The sequence below is a fragment of the Agelaius phoeniceus genome, chromosome 2, assembly GCF_051311805.1.
Source record: "Agelaius phoeniceus isolate bAgePho1 chromosome 2, bAgePho1.hap1, whole genome shotgun sequence".
Classification (NCBI taxonomy): domain Eukaryota; kingdom Metazoa; phylum Chordata; class Aves; order Passeriformes; family Icteridae; genus Agelaius; species Agelaius phoeniceus.
Window position 1 is genome coordinate 18,636,777 of NC_135266.1, and position 12,663 is coordinate 18,649,439.

The 12,663-nt window shown below is 42.7% G+C and overlaps 1 protein-coding gene across 10 annotated transcripts in view; it reads left to right on the forward strand.

The window, feature by feature from the left end:
- The window catches only part of GPM6B (glycoprotein M6B), a 107,321-nt gene that overhangs the window by 84,844 nt on the left and 9,814 nt on the right, over positions 1–12,663 (forward strand). For all 10 annotated transcript variants that reach the window (XM_077173046.1, XM_054654437.2, XM_077173061.1 and 7 more), the window contains 2 exons: positions 8,232–8,418; positions 11,848–12,004. In XM_077173046.1, the coding sequence (XP_077029161.1) occupies positions 8,232–8,418; positions 11,848–12,004 (344 nt within the window). The remainder of the gene's footprint in view (positions 1–8,231; positions 8,419–11,847; positions 12,005–12,663) is intronic.

A 12,663-nucleotide genomic window follows, 5' to 3' on the forward strand; every position in this document is an offset into this window, starting at 1 on the left:
CTGTTGCAGAACAAAGGACTTCTACAGTTACAGTTCAGTTTTCTCATTATTCCACTTGTTCAATTCCACTTGGGAAGATCTTTGCATCTTCAGTTATCTCTTAAATTGAGAATTTACCTTCTGAATCTGAGATATGCCAGGCTGGAATACATACACACACATACACACACACACACACACACACACACATGCACAATGCACAGACACACAGGTTTTGGCCCTGTTTTCAGCTCTAGAGGGAGAGAGGTTTTGTTTCTTGTTTACTTCTTTATAGCTTAGGGAGGAGTCAACTGGGGAAGCGGTCAGTAGCGGTGGCTGAAATCCAGTGAGGCTAAAGTCTTGCTCTCCTGCTGGGTGCTGAAGGCTGGTGGAGGGTGAGGTGAGTTACAGCTGGCAAAAAGGTGGAGCTAAGAGTTTCAACTCCATTCTTCCAGGTAAGATATTCACCTTTGATTAAAAGTCAGCTTTTAAAATCATGTCAGCCAAGATACAGGTGGGTCTGGAGGATGGTTGGATCAAGGAAACTCCAATGTCTTTACAGATTTTCACAGAGCTATGGAAGTCGCCCATGAAACTGAAATGCATAGATGCCTTTGTATTTCCACGCTGAGCTTGTCTAGACCTTCAGGCATTTGGATATCTTTGGCAATTTTCCCATTCCTTCATCTCTTTTACTTTTCTGCCTTGAGTTTGTCCAAAATTATCACCGGGGCTGGCACCTATTGAAGCAGCAGTTCCAGCGTGTTGAACATCCCAAGTGTTTCTTCAAGGAGGAAAAAATTAGGAAAGCAAGGGGAGGAAGGCCAGAGCAAGAACAGAAAGGAAGGAGGGTCTTCAGGCCTGTTGATCAGTGAGTTGTTGATATTTCAGCTGAGAGTTGTAGCCCAAACTTGGACCAGAAGCTGCCCTTGCTGGTGCAATGTGTTTGCACTTTGAGCTCTGCATGCCAATGAGCATTTCCACATGCTTCTCAGGCTGCACTGAATCCCAAGGGTTATTTTGGATAGTAAATGCTAGAACAAGTCTCCAGGAGAAATAACTCCACAGCTTTTATCAATAATGCCTGATCTGTCCCTTATATGTGAAGTCTATTTTTTAAATCACCAGCTTAATTTTTTTGCTGTAGAAGTAGCTTAGAGCTAAGAAATATCCCTCAAGAATTCCCACTGAAACCTGTTTGAAGTAACGCCTTTTCCAAGGTATAAATTAGGTATTTTTCTTCTGCTATGGATTCCACTGTTGCATAGGCCAAAAATAAAACAGAGAAAACATGAAGTAAAATGAAGTTCTGCCTGACCTCTGTCCAAAAGCAATAAAGCTGGACAAGAGCAACTCTCTCATCCCACCATCTCGTGGGGCAGCAGTGTTCGTCCTGTGCAGGTCTGACTCCTTTCTCTCATACAGCAAACAGCTGGGATGGGCACTTGCAATAAATATGGATGTAGTGATTCCTATTCCGAGGATTTTACTGTCTGAAAACAGAACACCTGTGAGCTTAATGAGCCTTGCAGAGGTTGGAATGATATAGATGGGAAGTGTGGATATTTCACTAAATTTGAAGAAGGTAAACTAGATAAGGTATGTAAGAAACAGGTTCAGATAATTTATCTTTGCATGAAACAGGTTTGGTTCCAGCAACTGGAATGCAATTTTTTTCCTGTAAGAACTGCTGATTTGGGAAGAAGAGATTTAGAGGGGAAAAAAAGGTTATGATTACTGCTATCTGTTCTTAGAGTCTTCTCTGCATCATTTAACACCATTCAGAAGAAACAAATCTTGCCATGGTGAAACAGCCTTTTCTCCAATTTGAACATAATTTTTTCCTTAGTGAGAGAAAAAAAAATAGCTTTTGCTGTAGATAATATTGATAACTTCTGAAAGGCTGTTTGATTTGTTTGAGCTTTTTTGCTTGTTTGTTTGTTTGTTTGTGAGGTTTTTTTGTTACTCATGGTAGAAGAAAAAAAAAGTGCTTGATTTTAAACCTGTGCTTACTGTATTTTTGCAGACAAATTCAGGAAGCACTTAATATCATTACTCATAGAGTACCACAGCAATACTCTTTTGCTTTGTGGATTTGAAGAAGGGTCTGCTAATGGTTCCTCCAGGCTGTGAGATGCTTATTCTTAGTGTGCACCAATTCTCCCGCATTATCTGTGTTGGTTTCCAGCACAGGAGGTGTGAGGACTTTTAGTTCTCTTCTGCATAAGAATATGGAAGCATCTAACTGATAACAGAGAATAAATACCTTCTCAGAAGAGGGGAACTAGCTGTATGACAGTGCTGAAACCAGATATCTTGTATCTGTATCGAGAATAACTGGAGAAGTTACAATTAAATCTGATGACCTTCAGAAAGGAGCTACTGGTTCTTCAGGTAGCTCTTAAATAGTAGAGGTTGGAGTGGGGTTTACTGGATGGATCAGGCTACTCCAGATCTCACAGGTTTTTACTTGAAAGAAGCATCTTGTGCTGGCCACTTGGAGGGATAACAGAGGTGCTCCTGCTGCATTTCAGGTCTGATCCTTCATGGCAGCCCTGATGGCAGTGTTCTCCAAAGGTCATGTCCCCTCCTGTCCCCCTGCTGGCCGGGAAGGAGTTATTGATTAATTACCCTGGGAGAGGGGAATGCAAATGCACTGGGGAGATTATCAACCTGGCTAGACTAAAGTGCATTTACATTAAGTTTTCTGGCTCTTATGAGTTAATTTTCAGTATAAGTTAATTTCACAACTTTTTATTTGTGTAGGACAAAAAGGCAAAATTAGGAAATACTGAAAGGAAGTTTCTGTGGAAGAGCCTTAAGTGGTTTGTGGGAGGAGAAGAAAGGATTTTCTCTATTTGAGTTCATTGCTTATTTAATCTGTTTAATGTTAATCCACTGGTGAGTGAACATTTATTCTAAGTAGTAACAGCAGTTTTTGCTTTGTGTCATGTTTTGTAAATCAGCAAAATTTAAGACGAACAGGAATGAGCAAGGATAGAGCTTGGACAGAGACTTCCATGTGATTTAATGCTGAGCCTTTTCAATTTAGTCTCTTATTAAAGCGTGGAGATAAATTTTTCACAGGCTTTAAACTTACGCTTGTAAGGTTTAATATTTTATCTTATTGTGTTGTTGCCACTGACCCTTGGCTGCAGGTGTGGGTGACAGATGTGAGGAGTAACCTTATTGCCAGGTACTGGCTTAGTCTCATGCAGAGAAGAAAGAGGTAAATTCCAGTTTTGCTTCTGAGGTATTAGCCTATTCCCACATCCCTCACTCCTTCTCCTGTGGCTGCCTATCATGCAGCAGGTAGGAAAATGTACATCCTAGCATGCATAAGCCATTCGGAATGGAAATTTTCAAACATATGGTGGGTGGCAGACAGTAAAATCGGCAGTTGCTTTCATTGACATAAAGTTCATTTTCTGACAAAAATCCATGGTGCTTTAGGCCTCCAAGGGTATTATTCATGCTTGGTATTGGGTAGTCTTCAGCACTGGGGAAAGCAGGAGGTAAATGTCAAGTACTGAGTTGTCCTCTTACATTTATTTGTGAATTGGGAGTGATGCTACCTACACTAGGCTCCTGTGGATGTGTAGTAATGAGCCCGATTTAGTTCCATGGCTGCATTTAAGATGTTATCTATCTAGTGCTTTCATTTAAGGTGTTATCTAGTGCTTTTTTCCCCTTGGATTTCTTGCAACCTTCCTTTTGTTAGAACAGTTCCTCCCCCGTGATTGTGGTTCTGTGGTGGAACATGAAGTGCAATTTCTGCCGTGTATTAACTGGGCTGGTGTCTGACAGGCCAGCATTTCTTAAAATGTGTTACACAATTACAGGAAGTAGGTGACAAGCAGAAAATTATGCCCATTGCTTTATCTCTCATGGGAGGGAAAGAAACCAAACTTCTAAGGAAAAGAAAATGGGAACTAACTCAGACAGCCACAGGATCCTGGAGGTTTAGCTCCCTGAAATGGAAAACTTTTCAAAGCTCCTTTCAGGTTTTCTTGGTTCCATGGTTTTTTGTTCCATAATGACCCTGACTATGGCCAGTGGTTAGAACCTGAGATGCATTGAGGCATTAGTTCAACCTAGGAAGTGTTTGGAACATTAGACAATAGGCTGGTTTTCTGTCCAAGAGGTGTGAATATTCTCTCTTTACAGCATGTTTTCCATGCTTTGCTTTGAGGGAGGGCTTTGTGAACATCAGCCTGTCTCAGCTTTTCAAGTATGGGCTTCAAGAACTGATGTATGATGTTCCTAGAGCAAGCCCTAGGAATACTCAAGGAAGGCTACCTGATCCTATTGCATTGTCCTTTGTAATTTCCAGAACACCGATTTGACCTTAATAGGATTAGGTACTGTGTGAGAACTGCTTCTTTTTTCTTTTTATTTAAAGACCATTTTCCATTAATTCTCTATTACCTTGCCATTCTGAGTTTAAATCTTAAAGCTGTACTTAAAGTACCAAAGGAGGTTTAGCCACACAATCACCATTTGGGATGGGAAATTGAATGGCTAAGCCCCTGCATGCATGCAGTAGGCTGTACACTGCTGAGCAGATTGTATAATTGTTCAGCATACATTAAGCAACCAATTGCCAATTTATGTACATATGTAGGTTCATCCTTTACCAATTTCCTGTGACTGATAGCTGCCAGGAGATGAAAAGAATAGCCAGTTCCTGTTTCTTTCTCTTCTCTTTATTTTTGTCCTTTAGCAAGAATATTTTTGTGTGTGTGTGTTTAATAGCATTCATTCCCTAGAGAATAATCTCAGTCTTTGTTTTAGCTGGCCTCCTTCTGAGAGTGTGTTAAATCTGTAGCCAAGATCACAGGCAGCTCTGGGCAAATCATTGGGCTGTTATTAACCTGCCTCCATGGCAACTGCTGCTCACCAGCCTGAGGACAAAAAATGTTTTTATTCTGCTGAGTTGCACAAAAGGTTCTAGTGATGCCTTGCACAAAATAGCCATTGAAAGGGAAGATGCAGTGATGTGTGTTTGCGCTGTACAGTTTCATATTTAAATCATTTTACACTGTTTCGTTGGAAGGGGATGTACAGCTGAACAGTGCAGCGTTTTGGCCATATGGAAAGTAAAAACTAGCAGAAAATTGGAGCTGAACTTATTTTAATCCTACTTATTTTTGTAAGCTTGAGTTCACAGGCCTTCATCCTGCAGTTGTCATCAGAGTGTTAGCAAGTTATTTTGTGAACATGAGCTAGGCAAACATCTTCCTGGGGTTTCAGTTGTATTGTGTGAAGATAGTTGCTGACTTAGAGTTGCAGAGAGAGAACATAAAGGTTTCCTGGAAAGCTTTCTAATTGTTTTCAGAAATCCTCTCTTTTGCTTCAGTGCTTCTTTGGGAAGCTTGGTAAGCATATCTCAGTTCTTGATGAGCTTCAAATTGTATCTGGCTTTGAAAGCTGCTCTTAGCAGTACTGTTTTAGGCTTGTGTTAAAATTATTAAATCAGCCATATTGCTTGGGCTAGGCATGGCTTTAATCTGCCTTAATCATAAAGTGCTCACAGTGGGATCTGGGGGGGAGGTCTGGCAGCCCCAGCACTGAGATGAGGTTCCATTCTGCAGTTAGTTACCCTCTGGCAGGAGGCCGTGCAGCTCTGCTGTCAATTTGGGTGCAGAATGACTATGTATGGATGGATACTGTCTCTTGGAAACATGCTGGTTTGGGATGCTTCATGTGCCTGCAAGCTGGCTGTGTGCTGTTTCCAGGTGTACCAAAGTCTCTCTGATTCCTGCTTTAGTCTTGGAGTCAAGGTGAGTAGTTCCTACAGTTCCACATTTGGGCAGTTTTCTCTGTTTAAAATAATGTGGTTGCTTTAGTCACCTCTGAGGGTGTCTAAAGCCAAGATACCCTTGGCTTTGTTCTGCACTGAGAAAATGAAGGCCACCCAAATTCTGTGATGCCTTTTTACTTGGACTGCAGAGGAAGACAAAGAGTATGGCCACAAAGACAATCTGTGTAGCTGCCAGTTGCTGAGAGGTGAGAGGGCGTGGGCCACTGTTCCCTTGTGTTTGAGGGTCTGTGGATTAGTGGCAGATAGTGTCATGTGTTTGGGTAAGGGATCCAACAAACTCCTCAGGGCAAATGTTCTGCCAGTGGCCTGGAAAGCTGGCCTGGTAGTATGGGGTAGTAAACATCAATCCTGGGTCTGCACCAGTGTTCAGTTTTGTCAGGCTGCTCCCATTTTCTGAAACCAACAGCTTTCCTTTTGGATCTTGTCAATCTCTTGTTTTTGCTTCCAGCTGTTTTATTTTCTGTCTTTGATGGGATCCTTCTCTAAAGCAGTGTGTGGGATCAGCACAGTTTAAGTGATCAACCTCTCCACACTAAGCAATGATCAGGTGTTGGGTCTCCTGCTTTAGGAGTGTGGCTCAAAACGTTTGTTTTGTGCTGTGACCACAAGTGTGTTGTCTGCTGGGTCAGAGCATGGTTACTTTTGGATAATCTTTCGTGGCTAATCCTGCACCAGGTGCGTGCATTTCTTGGATTAATTCTGGGAGGTTTGGACCAGATGCTGTGGAGGAGAGCCAGGCTCACGAGTGTGGCTGCTCTTGCATGTGAGCTCTCTCAGGCAGATTCCCCAAAGCAGAGAATTGTTCTGCAAGGTTTGTTGTCTGAACTCAGCTCTGGACCTCTGTGATAAAATGAAAGCCAGAGATGATTTCCTCTGATAGTGTGCATTTGGATTTTGTTTGGCCCGTCACCGCCGAGTTGCAGCGTTTGCTCATTTGGCAGTATTTTTGTCATGAAGATAGTTCCTACTGAGTGGACTCCAGCTGTGGACTAGACTATAAAACCTTCCCAGAATTGTTTCTATACAATCAAATCTTGTCTGCAGTTAGTGAAGTAAGTAATTTTGATGGTGATAGCTGCTTAAGCCTGACTAGGGCATTTGCTAGTGACTCTCTAAAAGAGGAGTTTCTCACTTATGAAATGGGAAATCTTTCAATTATCGGATGCATATTATTCCCCAGTGCCTCACAGAAGTGCCTGCTCTGCAACTCATTCATTACTGGGAAAGGGAGGGGGATAAAAATAAACTTGCCTCATGTGGTGGCTGGAGACTTGCTGATCTTTGTGAGGAATTTTTTGGGTGGGAAGATGTGATGTCCTCATTTGCCAGCTGTCTCCTTGCCTTCAAATGCTTTGTCCATGTAGTGCCTTGCCATAGCAGCAGTGGCTGTCCTGCGACGCTGGCCGCTCCATTAAGCGTTGTCTTAATGGCTTGTGTTCTTTGCAGTTGTATGAAATGCACATTAATGGGGACAGCTTAATGCCATCACCCTGAAGTAATGAATTGGTATGGATTGCCATTACCATTATAGCGCAGTTAAAAGCTGCGTTTGTTTCCGATTTACATTTCCCAGCTTTGTAAGCAGATGGGTTTTCAGGCCACGCAGTTGGAACAAACCTGGCAATTCAGCTGCAACCTCCTTATTACAGTGTTCACACAAATAGCAGCTCTGGGGGGGATGTTTTGTTAACTCAGACCAGTTAAACAATGCATTTCAGTTGATCGTGATACTGCAAACTGTATTCAGGGATCACTGTAAATTCAGTGTATCCTATAAAAAGCTGGAAATGTATTGCTTATTCGTACAGATGCCCTCGACAAAAATTGTTACTCTTTGGACCCCATTCAATTGTTCTGTTGTAAAAGTATCAGTATCCCTATAACCTCATGTGGATTTATATAAAAAGGTAACTTGGGAGTAGTGGGAGAGTGTGGAGTAGTTAAGTTTTGTGGACCTAAATGCATTATCTTCTAATGAAAGTGCAAAGCATCTCCTACTTTTCCAAAAGGCTTCCTTGTCTTGAGTAGTTTCCTGTCTAGCTCCCAGAATGCTGCCAGCATAGGTGCCATTAGTAAAGCTGAAACATGGTGAGCTCTAGATGAGCAGCTGAATTGCAATGGATCACTTTAGACAGTGATTTTTTTTGCTTTTTCCATTTCATAGGCTGTCTCATCGATCTCCTCTTGATCCTGTAAAGACAGGAGCACTCAGCCCACTTTCTGGGCTTTGAGTCCATACCAACAGATCTGTAGGTCACTGCTTTAGAGGGTGATGCTGTCTTGTACCACCTATAGATTTTTTGCTTAGCATGTCAATGCCTGGGCCTTTTATTCCCTCTGGCTTTTACCAAGTGGAGGACAAATATTCTTTTCCTCATAATTTGCTTTTTGCTCATGACATTTCTTTTGCTTTCTCTCTTCTGCTTAGGTTGCTTTGAATGTTGCATTAAGTGCCTAGGAGGAGTGCCATATGCTTCACTCGTGGCAACCATTCTCTGCTTCTCGGGGGTAGCGTTGTTTTGTGGCTGCGGCCACGTGGCGCTCACGGGAACCGTGTCTATCCTCGAGCAGCACTTCTCCACGACTGCCAGTGACCATGCTTTGCTGAGTGAAGTGTAAGTATGCCTCCCATTCCCATCATTCATCATAACACCCTCATGCTAAACAAGCAGAGATGGATTCAAACCTCAGTCTCCATCCCTGAGTATTATGTTGCTTGTTTTTGTAACGGTGCTTGGTCATTTACTGGTGTTCACATACAAAGAGCCAATGTGTGTGTCCTGGTATTCCTGCTTACACTGGGACCAGCACTATTTAATATCTTCATCACTATCACAGACAGCAGAATTGAGTGCGCTCCCAGCTGCTTTGCACATGACACCCAAGCTGAGTGGTGCAGTTTGCTTACCTGAAGGGACCCAGAGGGACCTTGAAAGCCTTGAGGAGTGGGACTGTGTGAGTCTCATGATGCTCACCATGAGTGAGGGTCTGGGCAGTGCCCAGTCAGGGGCACTGGGTCAGGGCAATGCCCCGTATCAATACATGCTGACAGATGAAGGGATTGAGAGCAGCCCTGCCAAGAAGGACTTGGAAAACTGAGCATGAGTTGGAAATGTGCACTTGCAGCCCAGGAAGCCAATTATATCCCAGGCTGCATCCAAAGCAGTGTGACCAGCAGGGTGAGGGAGGTGTTCTTGCCCCTCTGCTCTGGTGAGACCCCACCTGGAGTGCTGCACCCAGCTCTGGGTGTGCTCAACACAGGAAGGACATGGACCTGTTGGAGTGACCCCAAAGGAGGCCACCAAGATGATCAGAGGGCTGGAGCACCCTTTCTGTGAAGACAGGCTGGGAGTTGGGGCTGTGTAGCCTGGAGAAGTGAAAGCTCTGGGGAGACTTTAGAGCAACCTTCCAACACCAAAAGGGACTTACAAGAGAGCTGAAGAGTGACTTGTAGCAGGGCCTGTTGTAACAGAACAAGGGGTAACAATTTTATTTTAAGAGTAGATTTAGTTTTTGTTGATGACATACAGTTGTAAGGGATGTCAGGAATAGCAAAGAAGCATGGTTCTGACCATCCCTCTCATATACCAGAAGCTCGTCTGGTATATGAGAAAATATATTTTTCTCATATACCAGAAGCTGGTTTGGTATATGAGAGAAAAGAAAGAAAAAACTGGAAAGATCTGCAAATGTAGCCTTTGGATATAACCACAGGTGAAATATTTGGGTCATTTATGTTCCCAAGGCTTCTCTTTGAGGTCAGAGGAAGGCCTGGAGTGCTGCCTTGGGTCCCATGTCCAGCAGCCAGCCCAGCCATGTGTGGCTGTGATGAGGGGCCCCTGGGATGAGCAAGGTGGGCATGGCTCATACAGGAGTGCACAGGCAGCAAGCCAGACAGGTGATATTGAAGACTCTGGTATCAGGGCCCTATGCAGCACCCTTAATTCTTATTTTCTTTTTAATTTCTGTTCTCACTGACTCCCTGTGTATGCTTGCAGGCATACACCTGCCAGTTTTTGCTGCATGCCTTCTGAGCACTGGGGCTGGTCCCACAGCACCATTTCAGGGCTTCCCCTGTCCACAGGACCCTCTGTACCCTGACCTGCTCTGGCACTGCTCCCCACTGGGTCCCCCCTTCCAGCACTGCCCACACTCAGTCCCTGGCTGTGGCTGGCAGTGTGTCCCCAGCTCCAGGGCATGAGCCACCAGGGCCCTGCAGTTAGACACAAAATTTAGTGAGAAAATGTAAGCAGCTGTTCTTCAGCAACTGGGTAACAAAACACCCTGTAGTTGCATCAGTCTCCATTTGAGCAAAATAGAAGAAATTGCAAAAGCAGCAGTCACAGGCAGCAAGTTTAATGTTTTGGAGAGTTGTTGACAATGTTTCTTGTCATGTCAGCACCAGCAGCTGGGGAAATGCATAATTCCTACCAAAGCAGCTCAGGGCTCACCACTGTGGAGCCAAGGGGGTGAGAAGAGAGAAGAGGTGTTAGAAAGGGGCAAATTTGAGGCTACAGCAACATTAAAAAAAAAAAGTTAGTAACACACCCTTTGGAATAGACTTTAACCACTTTTCCTGCTACTGATTTCTGGTAGAATGCATTGGGTCTCTCCTGGACTATTAATGATGGTGAAATGATTTCTTCTATACTCTCTCAAATCCTGAGTTAATTTTTTTGTTCCTTACAGCATAGATGTAACAGATTTATCCAGTTATTTTTAATCAGTTTGGAAAACAAAGATAACACTTCCCACATAAAATTTTAAATGAGCAATATCCTATTTTGATACAAGGGTAACATTTAACTATATAAATGGTAGTCATCAATTTTCCTTAAGCTAAAACATTCAGATGCTCTTTGGAGATCTATGCCAGCAGCTACTTGGTGAAGAGTGGCAAGAATCAGAAAAAATATCTTGAGCAAAGCATATTTATCCTCAGAAAACTGGTAGTGCGGATGTATAAAATTAAGCTCTTGGTTCTGTGAATAACTTCATCAAAAATAACCATCCCAACAATCAAATTCATTTTAAGAAGTTCCAGTGAAATCATGCTAATAACAAAATATGAATTTTGAAGACCAGAAACGTTGTATGGAAGACCTGGAATTCTGATCCTCCAAAATAATTAGGTTTGGATACAGAATCTGATTGATTCTGTAATATTTAGAAATTATTCTTTTCATCTACCTATTCTAACTAAAGGAAAAATACTGTTAGAGTGTCATTGCAGATGGTAGATTTTTAAGAAATCAAGAACTTTCTCAAATAACATCTGAGGGAAGTACTTATACCATGTGCCCTGAGATGATCTTCCTCTGAGTGGTTCCAGAGTGCCTAAAACGGAAGCATTTCCTAAATAACTCTTCCATTAAAAAAAACACCAACAAACATTTTGAGGCACTCACCACTGCTGTGACTTAAAGCGCTGAAACTACCAGCTCACTTGGAACTACCCTTCCAGGCTGTAGAGCAGCCTCAGGAGAAGTCACTGCATGTTTGTGAGTTTTCTATCAGACAAATATTGCTGAATTCAGAAATTTTTGCAAACTTAAGTAAATCAGATTTCACAGGTGGAAATGGTGAATTTCAGGGACTGCTTCCTTTCCCTAAGCCAAAGGAATAACCACAGAGCCTGGTAGTTCAGTCAGGGGTGCAGCTCCAGGCTTTGCCACTTCAAAGCCCTGCATATTGTCCCTGTCAGCCATTCCCAAGTTAAGAGCAGTAAGAGGAAAAAGTAAAAGCTCCATAGTGAAGGTGTGAAATTGCAGCTTTAACATGGTGCCTAACACCAGTCAGTGCAAGGACTGCAGCACCAACAGGGGATGCCCAGGTGGCTGCAGGACTAATGCACATCAGGACTGCTCACCTGGGAAGGGGCACAGTTGTAACAGTGTTTTCCTGCAGTCTGCTTGCTTCAAATGCTGAGGAGCCTTGAACTTTGTTTCTAGGAGTTGTCTCTCATTCATTATAATTTGAGAGGACTGACTTAGTTTTTATAGGACTGAAATCTAATTATATTATTTCTTTCTTTTCCATTTTAGAATACAGCTAATGCAGTATGTAATTTATGGCATTGCATCATTTTTCTTCTTATATGGCATAATCCTTTTGGCGGAAGGTTTTTATACAACGAGTGCTGTGAAGGAGCTGCATGGAGAGTTCAAAACAACAGCCTGTGGCCGCTGCATCAGTGGAATGGTGAGTGGGCTCAGAAATGGGAACATCAGTCTTTGCTGGCTAAAACCTGTTGGGCTCAGTTTGATTCCTGGGCTTTGAATAACAGAATGTTGTTGCCTTCTTTGTTTAACTCCTTGTGTGTGATCAGGGTCAATCCATGTCTTGGTTCTTCTCTGAACTTCAAGGGTGCTTGGTTAAATCAAAGTGCTGCAGATGGGCTGGGTGAGGGCTGCCATGGTCTCCCCTGTCATAAAGTTGAAGCCACTGGTCTAAAGTAAACTGAGGAGACTGCTAATTTTAAAACATTTAATGTGAGCCAAAATGAAATTCGTGCTTTTAAACGTGGAACACTTGTGATGCTTAAAGGCAGACTGTAAAATGGCTGTGGTTTGAAGAGCTATTTAAATATCAAACTGTAATGGCTCTGACTTCCATAGTCAATTGTACTTGAGTGTCTGGATCCTTCAACAAACAGTAATGAATGAATGAAGCTTCACAACATCTTTGCACTTGAATCAAGTATTGATTTGCAGATGGCAAAAGGCAGACAGATAGAACAGCGAGGCTTTTTCGCAAAGCCCTGAAGTTACCAGCCATATTCTCTTCAGCATACTTCTGTGTTAGAACAAAATTGTAAGCAAAGTTTATCTAAAAATAAAACTTCAGATTCTCACCCACAT